The 17,934-nt window shown below is 35.2% G+C and overlaps 1 protein-coding gene across 1 annotated transcript; it reads right to left on the bottom strand.

Annotated features, from left to right (window-relative positions):
• Nucleotides 1-94: 94 nt before the first annotated feature.
• On the bottom strand, nt 95-15,999 carry LOC127969716 (FERM domain-containing protein 6-like). The gene is made up of 14 exons (XM_052571775.1): nt 15,873-15,999; nt 9,666-9,865; nt 9,359-9,449; nt 7,555-7,634; nt 7,184-7,260; nt 6,010-6,205; nt 5,494-5,649; nt 4,828-4,893; nt 4,001-4,069; nt 3,666-3,840; nt 2,916-3,185; nt 2,413-2,544; nt 1,465-1,532; nt 95-1,386 (listed from the first exon to the last, which is right to left on the bottom strand). Exons 2-14 carry the CDS (start codon nt 9,741-9,743, stop codon nt 1,135-1,137), a joined length of 1,710 nt encoding a protein of 569 aa, XP_052427735.1. The 5' UTR covers nt 9,744-9,865; nt 15,873-15,999; the 3' UTR covers nt 95-1,134.
• Between the last annotated feature and the right edge of the window lie 1,935 nt (nt 16,000-17,934).

Below are 17,934 nucleotides of genomic sequence, written 5' to 3' on the forward strand. Positions count from 1 at the left end.
AAATGTCAGCGGACTGAGATACAATAATTCTAGTCAATATTACACAGTAAAGCGTTAAAATGTATTTCTATGTAATGAAAAACACATACACATATTGTACTACTGAATTTAACACCAGCTATGTTTATTCATACTATACATTTTTCCTTTCACTGAAAGGAACACATATATGGGCATACTTTTAATAGGATGTGTGTTTACAATACATAGATAAAGATTACACCCAACATTATGCACACAACCTCTGACGGCTTGGTGTGTGTTTTGTAATTATTGAATTTAAAAGAGCTCCATGTATCCAGAACAAACAAACATGATCTGTACAGAGCAAACGAGTCGTTGTACTTATTGTTCTTTTAAAGGTTCAATACTTGTGTAGTAAAGAACTATGTGATATTATATTAAACCAGTGGTTAGATCATTGACATCAGTAATGTAACGGAGATTTCAAACCTTAAATGGAACTCCAAGTTTTGTTTAAAGGAACATTTGGCATCTTATTGCATGAGTACAAGACATGTTTCTCACTTCTTAGTGGACTTTCTGCTAGCTTCTATCTGTATTCATAATGTAATTCAGGGAGTGTTCCTCGAAGTTTGACATTCTCAAGCCATTTTAGAAATGTGAATGTGAAATTTAAAATTTAAATGTTTACTTCCTTAAACAAACTTGGACGTTACAGCATGTCCTAACTACAGTAGGTGTGAACCAACAGGTATTTTGTCTGGCCACAAAGAATGTGAAAATGTTTTGTTTTGATGTTCAATATACAGTTCAGCCGCAGAACAGGATTTGGACCAATGAAAGTTCACTGTGGGCGGAGCCTATTGTTGCTTATTGTATTCACAGGTGGCTAGAATTTAATTGAGAGAGAAGGTTTTATCAACTCATTTTATCAAGGACAGGTTTTAGCATGGTAATGCCCGACACTTCTAAGATTATTTATAAACACATTCTGTAAAAAGTTCTACATGTTGTATAATCGATAAAACAACCCACAATTGTTCATATTGTCCTGTTGTTGATCAGCATAGAAACACATCTGAGCGTTGGTTGAGTTTGAACAAAATTCCTGATGAAAATGTGTCCTGTTAGTGCTTCAGACAACAGGAAGCTGTAGTCTTTTTCAGTTCCTTAAAGGACAAGCTCAAGTGCCTGATTATCATCCAGCAGGTCCAGAGATAGGCAGTTCGTGGAGCGCTGGACACTAAATGATGTATTGTCTGGACACAGGCTGGTTGGGGAATGTGGAAGCCCAAACGTGTAGCTGACAGAGGTGTCTGGAACCGATTGCGTTCCCAAAGGGAGAAGAGGGGAATACAGTCGCACGTCATCCAGACTCAGACTGTAGCGGTCAGCGGGGTTACGAGACTTCTGATTTGAAACCTGTGATGGATAATGAGCAATTAGTGACATGATGAAGAAATGAAAAGGGAAAGATTGGAGAAGACCGAGACGGCAAACCTGTTTCATGCTGTCTGGATCACAATGGTCCACTTGATCGTTGACTGTAACTGAACTCATTTGTAAACCTAGAAACAGACGTTACAGAAAACAGGAAAATATATATATTTTTTTTTTTTACAAAAAAATTACTTCTAATGCAGTAATACAATATACAATAAGCATTCCATTTGTTAACATTAAATTTTTACACTGCCATGTAAAAGTTTAGGAAAGAAATTAATTGTTTTATTGAGCAAATATGTATTAAAGTGATCAAAAGTGACAGTTTAGACTTTTAGATTTTTAACAATAAATAAATAAAAATAATGCAAAAATCTTAAAAAAATAAATAAAATTAACAAGTTTTCCACAAAAATATTAAGCAGCACACACTTAGTTTCAATAAAAATGTAATCAATTTCTTCATTAATTAGAATATTAGAATGACTTCTGTAGGATTCACGTTACACTGAACACTTGAAGACTGAAGAAAATTCAGCTTTGCGATCACAGGAATAGATTACATTTTAAATATATTAAAATAGAAAACAACTGTTTTGAATTGTAATGTAATTTTTCACAACATTAGTTTTTTTCTGTATTTCTGATTAGATACATTAAGCCTCGCTAAGCACTTGTTTTAGAAGTATAAAATTTTTTTTAAAAACAAATAAACATCAATTGAATGACAATTGCTAAAAAAAATATTTCAATCATATAATTAAAATAAATAATATAATAATATAACATAAATATAATAATCATCGTGATCATAATAAATATTAATACCAGTAGTGGTATGCATGCACTTTCTCCATGTTTTACACATTTAGTATTGTTATTTTTTTGCTATGCAACAATGAAAAAAAATTATTAATTGGAAACAAATGAATCAGAAACATATTAAATGAGGTAGATAAGGTTTGAAAGTGCCCTAGATCGGAATGTTTTTTAAATCGTCATCACCTTTGAATTCAGTGTTTGATTGGATGGTGGGACAGTCGACGGACACGCCCTCCAGCAGCTCAGCCAATCGTAAGATATCCAAAGGATCGTCCACAGAGACCTCCCCAGGCTCCTTCACCACATCCTGCAAATCTACATTCAGATTTCATCACAATCTGTGCTTCAACTTATCGTAAATCTAATGTGTTGTGAAACTCTTTCAGTGCGAACGTGACATTTTGCATGTGAAGCTGGCAGAGCAAATAAACGAAATAACTTCAGAATAACCTTTACAGCTTCATCGATGTCTTTTCAGCACTACATATGCAAGGAATCCTAGCAATGCCTATCTGTCAGCAGACCATGTCAAATTGTTGCAATACAACTGCACAAGTATTCAAGCCCAGCAAATGATATGTGATTCTAAAGCTAGCAGATGAGTTTAGAAAAATGTTGATTATAAATATAGTTTTAAAAAATATATTTTTGAATACTGATCATGACTAAAGTCGTTTGACCCTCACCTTCCTCCTGCCACTCATCTTCATCCAGCCGAGCTTTGCTGCTCATGTCGATGCCAGAGGTGTGTGAGGAGCCGTGACTGACAGCAGAGACGAAGGACTTTTCCTTCTCGTCCATGGAAACCATCTCTACAGAGACACTGTTTTGCCTGGTGTCCGCCTCAATGCCAGAGCTGCTGGTGGAGTGTCGAGACAGACGAGGACTGCCCTCGCTGCACGGATGATCCAGGTCCAGCTCGTCACTGATGTACGATTCACGGTACCTCTTCTTCTCTGGATCCAAAAAAACATGACATGGCAGAAAATGTATTTTACTAATAAGGGTGATTCTCACAAATGCTTTAACATATTTAAGTCTTACTTCAAAAAAATAAATGATATTTTTTAATTTGGCAACCAGACATCACTGTTTTCAGGGAAACAGTGTCTAAAAGTTAGTAATTTATGTATACAACATATTCACAGTTTGTGGAAATATTAAATCCAATAAGAAAATATATGTTCGATACAATTTTATCTCATTTATTTATTTTTCTTGTGATGTGAAAGTCAGAATTTTGTTACAATACTGTTTTGAATGGTTTGCTCTTTGAAAGGGTTTATATTTACTGTTTTTCATTATGTGATTTGCCAAATTATATTCATTAATGTGCTATAATAGAACCAAGTCCACTGAGAAGAAAACAAAAACCAAAATCATACTACAAAAGCAAGCATGATGGACATGTAAATGAATATCATTTGGACACACACCGTCTGTCTCCTCCAGCTGCCGCAGGTGTTTGAGCGCGGGCTGCAAACTGAGGTACAATCGGTGACAGGAACTTAAATGCAGCAGAAGATGTCGGGAACGAAAAGCCGAACCCGTGTAGTATACCAGCTTTCTCGCTGAGGGCAAACCATCCGGCTGGATCTCAAACTTCTTCCCCTGTGCAGAGAGCAGAAGACATAACCTCTGTATTTTTAAAAACTGAAATACTTTTAATGTTAGAGCACCACAATTCAAATCACATCAATGAGAACAGATAAATCAACCATAAACCATAAATCAACAAATCACTTGAAATGATGGAAAAATTAAATGTTACCAGAAAGGTGAGTCGCCCCACATGAAACCAGGGGAAGTCATACAGCAGATCACGCACATTGTTCAGCTCCTGCAAATAATATTATAACATAATATATAATAGTATAACATATATACATAACATTATCATTATATTTTATTACAAATTAACAAATAACAAATAACAGTTCATTCCAAGCCCAAATTATTCAGTTGAAGTAGTTTCCTGAAAATAGAACTAACATTTTGATCTCCTAACCCTTCTTGCTACAAAACCCACTTCCACAGATCATTTGTTAATATAAGCTTATTTGGCAGTGTGAGAAAGGATTCATATATAAATCCTGTTCTTTATAAAAGCAGAAAAGGGAGCCCATTTAAGGTTGGGGTTAGGGCCTCACCACATATGGTCTCTGATCTCTTAGACACAGGGCCCTTAGTTTAATCCAACCCAGACGCTTTAATGGGCAGATCAGAGGACTCAAGGGAAAGGCATGCACTCCCAAACAAATCCCTGTTTATGGACTGAACCGTCTAATATATGCATTCCAGTCAGGCCTATCTGGAGAGCTCTCTCGTTGTGATTGGCAATATCGAAGAGAAAACACAGAACTGTGCTGAATCACAGAATGATGCACAATGAAGTAGGCCATTACATGTGCTTTGCAGTGAAAAGCAACCAAAGGTCTGTCATTTTCAATGAGGGATGGTGATTTCAGATAATGTGCAACAACTTCTGTTGCGATGTTGCTGTGTTTGATTTTTGCACTGCTGCAATTTATATACAAAAAGTGTTTTCCCCTATTTTTAATGGCAAGAAAAACACCTCATGCATTCAAAAACACACACCTGATACACTTGCATTCCTCGTAAAGTGAGTCCAAGCAGCGCTGAACCTTTTTCTTCTTTCTTGTCCTACAGGAAAGAGGCACAGGCTTATTAACATTAATGTACAGTGTATAGCATATATATATATATATATATATATATATATATATATATATATATATATATATATATATATATATATAAACTTTAAAATATTATTAATATTACATATTAACACAATTATTCAAATCTATATTCTGTATTCTATATGTATTTAATATTATATTACATGCACATACAAAACTGAAAGTTTGGGGTCAGAGAAATTGTGCATTCCTTTTTTAAAGGGGCCTGCTATGCTCACAAAAAGTGCATTAATTTTATCAAATACAAAGTAGAACAATGAATGTATCCTGTTATGGTACAGCTACATTTCCAGCAGCTATTACTCCAGTCTTCAGTGTCACATGATCCTTCAGAGATCATTCTAGCATCAGCTGAGCTGCTGTTGTAATATGACTCAGTCAAGCACACTGCAGTTCCATAATGTGCCACAAGTAGTGAAGAAATGACTTCACCTTTAACTTCTACTTTGATGAAAACATTTTCAGAAGCTCCCTACATTCCACAGCTGAGAATATCTTGACCTACAGCATGACATACTGATAACCGTGTGTGACCTCTGACCTTCTGTAGGCGATAAAAGGTGACTGGGACATCCTCCAGACGGCAGGATTCTCTGATAAAGAGCAGGATAGCGTCACGTGAAGACATCCCCCACAGATCTTTATGAACCTTGGGCCCGTGACACAGCAGGTAGTCAATTCCACGTTTCGCAATTATCTATAAGAGAGCAGACACGGGTCATGCGTGATTATGAAAGGAGTATGGGTACTCACCATGCTTTATTAATTAAACTTTAATCAAACCTCTACTGTAAAAACACAACAAGAATTTGCTGGTTTGATGCTTTTCAAATATCGCTAGTCAACCAGCATGGTCTTCCTGGTGAAGCTGGTTGTCCAAAAAGTCTTGATAGTTAAAAACGCTGGGGAGGCCATTAGCATACCCACATCCAAATGCCAAAAATCCTGGACTTTACCATTTAAACCCAATCTTACTATGATTAAAAACAAAGTTATCACCTCTTGTTTGGATGCAAATCTATGTGATTGTATTTTATACACTCTAATGAAGATTTACCCAGGGTGGAAAGTATTCTTTGGGTTGGAAATACGCAGCGTGTCCCTGACTGTGGCTGTCTGAGGGGTGGTCAGAGTGATCGGCCTGTAGGGCGTATCCTGCTAGCTGGAAATACACTTCCTCCTGCTGTCGGCATTCGGAGCGCAGGACACGTTCCCGCAGATCATAGTAGTACAGTTTTCTCGCTTTACGCTCACTGAGAACACAGAAAAAAAGAAAAGAAAAAAAAAAAACAGCATGAGAAAAATGTTTTAGCAAGAACGAGTTTTTATTTATAATCCTATTTCCGATAAATCCTGTTCTTTAGAACTTTATTTATTAAAGGTTTAGTTCATTTTGATCGAATCTGAGAGTTTTCTGACCATCCATAGAGAACAGTGCAACTGAAATGTTCCCAGACCCAGAAACTTAGTAAGGACATTAGTAAAATAGTCCAAGGAGGGTCAGAAAGCTCTCAGATTTCATCAAAAAATATCTTAATCTGTGTTCTGAAGTTCTGATGGCATGAGGGTAAGTAATTAATGACAAAATGTTTAGGTGAACTAACACTTTAAAGAATCATGACACTAAAGACTGGAGTAATTATGCTGAAAATTCAGCTTTATCATCACAAAAAATTTATTACATTTAAAAAATATTAAAATAGGAAGTGTTATTTTATATTGTTATAATATTTAACATTACTGTTAAATAAATGAAGCCTTGGTGAGTGTGAAACTTCTTTCAAAAGCATTAAAACGGTCCCTTAACTGAAAAATGTAATGTTTGTAATCAAATGTTTCTGAGGAATTCACATCAAGCCTAATTTAAAACTTCAAAATAGAACAAACATCATTTTCTAATTTATCTATATTAATCCTGCAAAACTAAATATGACAAATTAATTTTAAAATAAATTTAATGAAAGACTCTCCTCGGGCTCTCTGCAAAATACTCCACTCATTTCCCACATTCAATAAAATCTAAAGTTAGGCTGAGTTTCATTAAGCAGTTTTTAAGTTACACCAAATTATTCCTAATAAAGACAGCTTTCAAAGACAGGCCACATTAAAACCAGATCACAAGCCCACTCAAACTGGCCTCAGACCCTGGTGGATTAAAACTAATGAAGGAAAGAGGCCAAGGAGAGGATTCCTCCCTTCAAACGTTCGGGAATCTCTGGCCTGTTTCTTACCAGATGAGTCTGCCATTCTCCACATAATACTGGACCTTCAGACAGAGCAGGGGAGGAATTGACCTCCTCTGTGAACCCTGCCGAGAGAAAGAACAGGCTTGACTAGGTTACTGTGGCAACCCCCTCATTATGACGTCACTCCCACATCCCAGCCGGCTTACTAGTGTTTATCTTTACTATCATACTGTAACCGCCCTGATGACCACAGGGAACACAGAGCACATGGTACAGTGATTCTGTCATGGAATCAGTAGAATCACAACACTATTTATATTTATATGACTATAACATTGATGAACCATGGTATTTTACAGATATGTAAAAGAACACCATGGAACTACTGATAATGATGGAGGACCGTGTTAGCTCACCTTCCCTGAGTCCTGTTTCCACTCCTTAGGAAAGTACTTAGCAAGTTTCTCTTCCAAGTCCAGAAAAATGTGCTCATTGTCTAAAATAGCCCAGAAAGGACACACAGGAAACAAGCGTAAATGCTTTCGGCATGCAAACAATGGCATCATGAATTCATGCATGAAATCTGCCCAACAATGACCTCAATTAGGAAGACGGCTGGAATGAAAAGACCCGTTGAGCCATTGGTGAACGCAGGGCCCAGTATGCAACAACCCCAACTGCAGACAAAACTTACCCCAGTAAAAATGTAGAGTTTCATGCCAGAGCGATTGTGATTGCAAAAGAATTCTAGCGCTTTGAGTAAATCGTGTAAACACTTCTAAAAAGGAGCTTGTGCAAGAATGGAATTAAGATGGTTTAAATAAATGTCAAAATAGAAAATGAAAGAAGATTTAGCTAAGACCAATAAATAGATGTTAAATGTTTCAAGCACATTCTTTTCATTCAAGTGGTCCATGTGATTTATTTCATTTGCCAACGTGACCCCTTAAGTATTTGTATGCAACACACACACACACACACATATATATATATATATACATATATTACATTGGTTTGATTACTTTTGATCAATTTAATGTTCTGCTGGATAAAAGTTTTTTTAAAAAAAGAAATCAAATTCAACTTCTGAATAGTGGTGTATCACAGTTTACACAAAAATATTAAGCAGCAAAAACTCTTTTCATCTGTTTTATACATAGGGTAATATATATATATATATATATATATATATATATATATATATATATATATATATATATATATATATATATATATATATATATATATATATATATATATATATAGTTTTAGATTCTCTCAGCATGATTACATTGTGTGTTTTAGTATCTATACAAACAGAAAAATAATGTTTTTACAAGCGCAAGTTCACATTCCATTCAGTTTATCCATCCTTTATCACTGCTAACTTCGCATCCCTACCTCCCTCACTAAATGACTCAAACTCTTTCTGACTCACTGTCTCTTTATCCGAGGTTCATGACGAGAAGGTTGTGACCCTGCTAAATGCTAAGCCAATATCAATTGCTCTCTCCTGCTGCCTCTCTGCAGTGAAGTGGTGAATCATGGTGAATTCCAGGCTTAAAGTTAATATAGCTTGATTCCAAAGCCTCAGGGGTCACCAACCCTCAAATACACAAAAACAAAGATGCTCTTGTCCAAGAGAAGAGTGACGCAAAATATCGTAAAAAGGTATTGAAGGGAAGAAAATGAGAGCAAAATGAGAACAAACTCATCTTAATAGAGCCTTACCGGAATGGCAAAAGACAAATATTAGATGCCACATTAGTTTTAAATGGATTGTGCAGTTCATATATTGCTTGAATTGGCAAACAACTTGAAGGCCTTGAGCTGTAAGCATTTGCATTTGAAAATCTTCATTGAACGACAAATAAAACAACTCAAATGTGGTTACAATTTCCATTTACAGTAGATACAAAAACACACGTCCTTTAAGATTCACATACACTCTAAAAATAAAGGTTCTTTTGCATCTATGGTTCCATGAAGAACCATTAACATTGATGGAACCATTCCATTGCACAAAAGGTTTTTAATAATGGAAAAAGTTCTATAGATTATTCTAATGCTCTTTACACTAAGAAAACAATGGTTCTTTTAAGAACTGTTCACTGAGAGATTCTCTGGTGAACAAAAAAAAGATTTTACTATGACATCACTGCAACCCCCTGTTGCAACCTTTAAATGAGTACAGTGTAATTGGGGAATATAAATTCTTACTTTTGACTAAAGTCAATCCAAAGTAGTGCAGCTCTTTAACCCCAAGAAGCTCACAGACATGATGAAACACATCTTGACCCGTTGCTTTTAGCTTGGAGGAAAAGAAAAACAGATTTGACAATTAATCAGGTACAAAAACATGATTTTAAAATGCTAGCATTCAGCTCAATAAACACACATTTGCACATTTTAAATACTGTATATTACAATATACTGTAAAGTGCAGCCTTCCTCAGGTTATTACTTTTTTGTCATTTGTCATTGCTGCATATCACATTATTAAATAATACAAGAGCTGAATATTTACCCCCACTGTGATGTCCAATGTCTCCTTGGTGGGCAGTAGGACACATACTGTCCTCTTTAGTTTGTTGGGGACAGACATGGCCTATGAAATCTCATCCACATACACTCATGCGTACACACACATACACTCACACACTGACACTGGCCTCTTTCTCTTCAAGATGCTTTGCCTATAGGTATTGGCTCCTTCATTTTGAATATCTGCAAAAGAACACAAACAACCAGACTCTGCTTCAGTGTAAGTCTATAGAATTTCATGCCCATTTTATTGTCTTCCAGGTGGAAATCATATTCTTGAAAAGTAATAGGACACCTCTCCTCAACAAACTTTATGATATGAGATACCAATATACAGGTGTATCTCAATAAATTAGAAAGTTGTGGAAAAGTTCATTTAAGTAATTCAACTCAAATTGTGAAACTCATGTATTAAATAAATTCAACACACACAGACTGAAGTAGTTTAAGTGTTTGGTTCTTTTAATTGTGATGATTTTGGCCCACATTTCACAAAAACCCACCAATTCACTATATCAACAAATTAGAATATGGTGACATGCCATTCAGCTAATCAACTCAAAACACCTGCAAAGGTTTCCTGAGCTTTTAAAATGGTCTCTCAGTTTGGTTCACTTTAGGCTACACAATCATGGGGAAGACTGCTGATCTGACAGTTGTCAAGAAGACAATCATTGACACCCTTCACAAGGAGGGTAAGCCCCAAAACATTCATTGCCAAAGAAGCTAGCTGTTCACAGAGTGCTGTATCTAAGCATGTTAACAGAAAGTTGAGTGGAAGGAAAAAGTGTAGAAGAAATAGATGCACAACCCACCAAGAGAACCTCAGACTTATGATCACCTCCATGCCACACCGAATAGAGGCAGTAATTAAAGCAAAAGGGGCTTTAATTATTATTATTTTTTTTTTTTTTGGTCTTATGAAGTAATCTAATTTGTTGAGATGAATTGGTGGGTTTTTGTGTAATGTGAACCAAAACCATCACAATTAAAAGAACCAAAGACTTTAAACTACTTCAGTCTGTGTGCATTGAATTTAATACACAAGTTTCACAATTTGAGTTGAATCAGTGAAAAAAAGGAGCTTTTCCATGACATTCTAATGTATTGAGATGCACCTGTTGTAACTGAAGAATGAATAGTTCTATGCTGAAATATCTGCCGATATCTTTTTTTTTTTTTTATCTCTTTTCTCATATTTTAAAACAAGGCAAAAAAGAAAAAAAAGAAACACTGGAGTAATTAAAATGTCTATATTTTCCAGTGATGTTGATGACGTCTGTGGTGGAATATGAGGTTTTATCCTGCTCTCATATTTCTTGCAAACTCGTCCCTCAGTTTAATCATGCAATCAAAGCTCATTACATTGCATAATTTGCCCATTTGAGTGTCTCAGATTATGTAAACATTCAATTATGTAACGATGAAATTAATGCTAAACAATGATTCTTGGAGATCGTGTGGTAAATTTTATTAGGTGATCTTATCGTGTTTGTGGAACTTCACTTTTCCTATAACGTAGATAAGCTCACCTGTGAAAACATCACAGGCAGCAGATGCATTCCCCACATTTTTGGGCTAATTCCACCTGCTGTATGTTTTCGCTGAACTGACATACCTCAACATCGTCCTGCTGATACAAAGCTAACCCTATAATGTGTACTTTTGCACCCATTCTATAATGCTGTGAAATGAATGTATTTGGACACTTAAGTCACAATTAAATATATATATATATATATTTTTTTTTTTTACCAAAAATTATTTTCACACAGGTGTCATAGCAAAGTATCCTCTCTACCTCAGGCTATCCAAGATGGTAACATATCTGGCGTATTTTAGAAATTCATCATTTGTTTACTAATGGATCCTCTGCAGTAAATGGGTACCATCAGAATGAGAGTCCAAACAGCTGATAAAAACAAAGTTTTTAACTTTAAATAATTGCCTCCAGGAAAAACTACAGGTCATCTATCTATAATATTGCTTTCTCCAGTGAAAAAGTCTTCTCTGATTGACAAATATGCACAGATCATGCAATGTTTTATTTCAAAATAGTTCTAAACAAATATGTTTGTGGATTTTGATGTGAGAGGACAACAGAAAACAGATACTTTTTCACTGGAGGAATATTATAGATTTTGGACAGTATATGGACAGTTTTTTGTTCAGAAGCAATGGTTTAAAATTAAAAATGTACTAATGATGGATTTGTTTATTACAAACATGCAGCTTTACACTTCATAAGAAGTTAATTGATGAACTGGAGTCTTGTGGATTATTGTGATGTTTTTATCAGCTGTCTGGTCTCTCATTCTAATGCCATTCATTCTTCAAAGCAGAGGATCACTGATGAGAATAATGCATTCTTTTCGATAAAAAAATATACTCATCTACATTTTGAACAGCCAGATTGGGAGTGAACTATTTTGGATTAACAATTCCTTTAACATTTAACAACCACAAAGTGGTGGATTTAATCCATTACAACGTGTAATGCTTTTCTTAGAGTCTGAACCTACAAATGGTATTTACGTTCAAATACCATATGTATTCTAGATGTTTAGATAAAGCTTTGTATAGTAATTAGCTATTGGCTGTAATTAGGCTGTTTCTCTCTCACATTGCATTTACAGGGGTGTGTTTTATTACAGGTGATTCAGTCTGGTTGATGTCAGTCCACACCTGTGAATCAAGACAATATATATACTGTTAACCGCTACAGCCTCAGGGGAATCCAGCTGCCAGCTGCTAGTTGAAGACTGAGATATGGTGATAAAGGTATAGGCCTAGACAACCCCCAAAAAAATGAAGATTCTGTCATGTTGTTCCAAACCTGTTTGACTAAGTTTCTTCTATGGAACACTACGGGAGATGTATGTTAATGACAGTCACATTTCAATGAAGGTTGACCAAAGTTGTCTTTCGGCCTTTTGTGCTCCACAGAAAAATCATCATCACTAACAGACAAGACCAACATCCAAGTCAGCAATTCAGCCAATGTCTGGTCATTTTGAGATTATTGTGATCAATTAACATCAGCATTATCTCTCACTTCATACACACTTTTGTTGGATGGCATGCAGTGCAAAACATTACTTAGGCTTATTTGTTTGATGCTTCCGAGACTATTACAACTCTTCTCACATTTTTGAAAAAGCCCAATCTAAACTAGCAAACAAACAGCTTGTTAACCATGGTGCCATTATAAAATCACTGCAAAAACAATGTCTGATACTTCAAACAAAACCAATTGTATAAGTCTGAATACCTTAAAACTCAAGCACTAAGCAGTCAACAGTTTTAAGTTGTAACAGTTGAAACTTAAATGTTTTTGCCCAAATCATCTGAGCATCCTTATTTTTGAGCCCTGATATTTATTTACATCCCATTTGCTATAATTCAGTTCTATTGTCAATATCATACATATCAGCATTAAATCGGCACCAAATATTGTCAAACTGCTGATAATGCTTTTAGAGAGATATCAGGAAACTTATAAACAACAAGAATTGAAAGAAATTCATTGGCAGTTTAAAACTACAAACCAACTCAAAGCCCACAGTCCTGTTTGTTCAACCTGTAAATGAATGAGACATGAACGCCTCCACACACCGTCCCAGGAAGAAGTGCGTGAGGTCAGAGAGAGGCTTTGCCAGTGACCACATCTCCCGACAGAGCTCCAGGTGGTACAACTCTCTGCCGGGTGGGATTTATGGGGGTTTATCTTTAAATCGATTAATCAGATTAAATCTGACCCGTCTGGAGACCTGTGCTCTGGACTTAGTTTAAATACCCTCGTGTTGGGCAAAACCAAGTTTATTATCACAACTAAAACTAAAACTATTAAAAAACATTTTTGGTAAATGAAATCAAGCAATAAATGAAAAACTTAAACTAAATGAAAATTAGAAATGCCTTGGCAGCTAACTGAAATAAGTTTAAACTGAAGCACAAAAAATTACTAGCTAGAAATAAATAAAAACTGAAATGTAAGTAATACAAAACTAATAAAAATGACAAAATTACTAAAAAGAAAAAGAAAACTGAAAAACGCGTATAAAAAAATTAATTGTAACACAAAAGCGGAAATTATCATTATCATTTCAACTAAAGTATCAATTTTGTGTAAGATACAGAATATTAAGTCATTATGCACTGATAAATTTCCACTCCAGTGCTGTTAGCCACTAATCAAATGACTGAATCAATGAGCTGAACACAAGAACCAAATCCATCAATTGGTGAACTAAATCATTCAGACACGGTTTGTGAACCAGAAGAAACAAATTCAAAAGATTAACTGAAAATATCCAACTCAAATATATGATTGGTACCTGTCCATCACACAAAGATATTTTAAGACTTACATTAGGCTTAATTTATAATCATTTTGCATCCTTGCATTTAAGCTTAGTTGTAGCTGCAAGAAAAAAAACCTTGAACAGACTTGGAACAAATGGGTGAATAAAAGAAGACAGAATTTTCTCTAACTTTTATTTAATTCATTTTTTTTATGTTTAGTTGGTTTGGCGGAAAAGTGTTACTCTAAAACGAATCAAACTTTCAGGCACACAAGCATCCCTGAGAACAATAACTGTAAATCAATCTTCTAGTATGCATCCTTCAGACTGGAAAAGCCACTTACTCTGCAAGGACAGATAAAGTAGGATCACTCGAGCCTTGAAGCAACGACAAATCTTCAGCACAACACCACCAACAGACTGAGGCTATGTGCTTAAGGAGTTTTCCTTCCTATGTCACGATCCCAACACCTCCGAAGACATGCAAATAAGCACTGTGTGTGCCAATTATAGGACAATTCCAGTGAAAATATATTCAGATAAGCCTCAGGGCAACTGATACACGATGAGCTTGTTTGTTAAGGAAAGAATTTGACCAGTGTTGGTGCAATGGTGCATCCAAGCATAAAGCAGGCACTTCAAGTGAAATGAGGTTCCTACAGGACAGCACCTTGAGTTATTGCACAATACCAATCACAAAGCTTTACCAACTACTAAGATCTGAGAACAAGTCAAAAGCCGGTTTTCCACCTTCCCATGGCTCTGAAAAAACACTCATCATCTTGTCATGAACCATCATACCTCTCTGCCCGTTGAATGTGCATTCATGTTTAGACCTGTCAGAGGGTGAGTCTGTTATATCCAATTGCCTTCCTTTCTGTACCGTTCACACAGCCAAGAAGTTCAATTCAGCTATGTTTAATATGATCAAAGACTATATATTTTTTCATCTATGATCTATATTTTGTGGTCTAGTGCATTAAATCCAATGAATTACAATTTGACAATGACAATGTATTTATATAGCACACTTTATTACAATTTCAGCTGACCAATGTGCTTTCCAACAAGTCATCAAAATCAGAAAAAAACACACAACAGACAAACTGAAAAGTTAAAAAATCATACGAATATCCCATCAGCCATATTCTTTAGAAAATAAAAATGTCTTAGGTCTGGACTTAAATATATTAAGAAAAGAAACTTGTCTAATGAATAGTGGCAAGGCGTTCCAAATCCAGTTCATTGTCTGAACTGGTGTCCTCGTACAGCATTATCTCACTATTTATATGAAGAAACAACCTGCAGAACAACTTCATGGTTGGGAAAGTGTAGAAGTTTCAGTAACACTCAAGAAATCACACAAATCAGGCTTATTTCCACCTTTAGAATAGATATCAATCTTAAATCTGTTAATGACCAATGAAAAGTTAACCAAAGGTTTTGCACTAGTTTTATATCGTCAACAACACTGTAGTGGCAGTGTCAGTGCTCCATATATGTAAAAATTTATGAAAGAATTAAGGTTTAAGGTGGAATATTTCTAAAACAAATTGGGAATAATAATAATAAAAAATGCTTAATTGTATTATTTGTAAAATTGACTATGAAGAGAAAAGCGAAACAACCATTCATTAATTAATTACTTGGCAAATATTGCAGAAGGAAAACAATAGCAACAAACAAACAAAAGAATTATAGTACTCCATAGGAATGAAGGAACCGAAGTGTGATTTGTTCTTATAACTGTAACGTTACCGTAGCTAAAACTATTATGTACACATACTGAACTAACGACCACTGTCCAAAACATAATAACGCAACTACTAGTGCATTAGACTTTCATATATAAATAAATGCTCTTAAAGGGTAACAAATTAACTTACCGCAAATTAAAATCCCGGGTGTGAGTTTGTTTTGAGGGTTGATGCTGTTGTGGTAAACTCAAATCACATAAATACAGCCTCGCGCTCACTGACTGACTGACTGACTGATAGGAGTCTCGTAGCTGTGGATCGGACTGAACCAAATTATCACCGTGAGGGGGGAGGATTAATCACACCGCACTAACCGATACATTACTACTGATTTAAATACGTAGGATTTTTCAGCGAGAACAATCAATGCACAATAAAAATGAAATAGTGAGGGAAAACTAAAATTCTTGCTGTTCGTAGTAAAAACCTACATAAACAAAACCCCCTGCGCAAAATTAATGAATATGTATAACCCTCCTTTAAACTGATACACAACAACACCAGTCTGTGTGTGTGTGAGAGAAATGTTTAACTGTATGCACTGCATTTTGTTGCGGTGATGAAAGAATGCAGTAAAGATCTGTATAAGGTGTAAAATGCATTAATTACTCTAGGTTTTACTACAAACTTGTTTACTGGTGATGCAGGCCTTGTAAATACAGGATGCTGAACTACAAAAAAAATAATTCTTATAGAAAGAAAGAAAGAAAGAAAGAAAGAAAGAAAGAAAGAAAGAAAGAAATGAGAGCTAACAATGATTTTGTAGCCTTATTATAGTCATACAAATAATGACTTTTTATGGCTATAATACGATTTTATGATGGCTGTAATCAGAACAAGTTACAACCCGACAAGGATCCTCAAACCTTTCTAAAGACATAAAAAATAAGTAATTTCAAAGAACAAGAAACCTTCTCAAATAAATATATAAATAAAAATATAAATAAAAAGTTAATTAAACAGATCTCGTAGCCATCTTATTGTTGTTGTCTTTTCATAAAATAACATAAAAAAAATGTGTTCATGACCCTAATAAGCTGACAATTCTGAAACCTTCTTACCACAGTTATAAAAAATAAATAAATTCAAGACCATGAAACCTCAACCATAATAAATAAATAAATAAATAAATAAAATTATGAAACTTTACACTGATTTAAGGAAAGCTCATGTTTTTAAAATAGTAACAATATCTGTGGTAACAAAGGTCACATAAATTAGTAGGGATGCTATGGGACATGCCCTACCATGTTCATAGATTTGTGTTGGATGAATGAAAATATTTACATTTACATTTCTTCATTTAGCAGACGCTTTTATCCAAAGCCACCTACAATTGAGGAATACAATAAGCGATTCAAGATAAAGAGGCAATTAAAGACAGGGAGTGCTTGCAATACAAAGTTTCAGGCATTGTTCATATTAATACAAGATAGACAAGGAGAGATTAAGGAAAGAGAAAGAAAAGTTTTTTTTTTAAAGATTAAGTCAAATGGTAAAGGAAGAGATGAGTTTTCAGGTGTCGTTTGAATATTGTCTGTGATTCAGCATTCTGGATAGGGGGTGGGAAGTTACAGTAATTTCACCAGCCAGGAACGGTGAACGAAAAGGTTCGCTCACTAGCGGATCTCAGACTTCTGGAGGGGATGCAGATTTTGTAATAGTGAGTGGAAGTAGGCAGCAGCTGAGCCTGTGGCTGTTCTATATGCAAGCATCAATGTCTTGAACTTAATGCAAGCCGCAACTGAGAGCCAGTGCAAGGAGATAAAGAGAAGTGTGACAACTCTGAATCAATTAAACCATCATAAAATGATTATCTGTTTCAAAGCGCTCCAACTGGGTAGCATATAGCGAGGAAATCCATTAAGATTGGGATTTCAAAGTGGATTTGTGAATCATTAGATTTTGGAATTTCGCATTTAGTGATTTAGATCAGAACTTCAGAGCGAGTTCGTGAATTTTCTTGATTCAGATCAGAACTTCAGAGCTCAAAGAATGAACCATTTGATTCCGATTGGGACTTCGGAGTGGGTTCACAAATCTTTCGTTCATGAACAGGACTTCAGTGCGGGTTCATAAATCATTGGTTTTAGATCAGATCATTTATCACGAATCATTTATTGCAGATCAGGACATAATCATTTTTTCAAATTTCCTTCTTTTCAAATTTCCTTTTTTTAATGGTTTTATG

The sequence above is a fragment of the Carassius gibelio genome, chromosome B13 (assembly GCF_023724105.1).
Source record: "Carassius gibelio isolate Cgi1373 ecotype wild population from Czech Republic chromosome B13, carGib1.2-hapl.c, whole genome shotgun sequence".
NCBI classification, from domain to species: domain Eukaryota; kingdom Metazoa; phylum Chordata; class Actinopteri; order Cypriniformes; family Cyprinidae; genus Carassius; species Carassius gibelio.

Bases quoted from the DNA above. Each gene is read 5' to 3' on its own strand.
- LOC127969716 (XM_052571775.1), bottom strand. From the start codon at position 9,743: ATGTCTGTCCCCAACAAACTAAAGAGGACAGTATGTGTCCTACTGCCC. The intron at 6,206-7,183 runs GTAAGAAACAGG...CTGTGTTCTCAG, and splicing joins GAGAATGGCAGACTCATCTG to TGAGCGTAAAGCGAGAAAAC. The intron at 1,387-1,464 runs GTTTGCCGTCTC...TATCCATCACAG, and splicing joins ATCCAGACAGCATGAAACAG to GTTTCAAATCAGAAGTCTCG.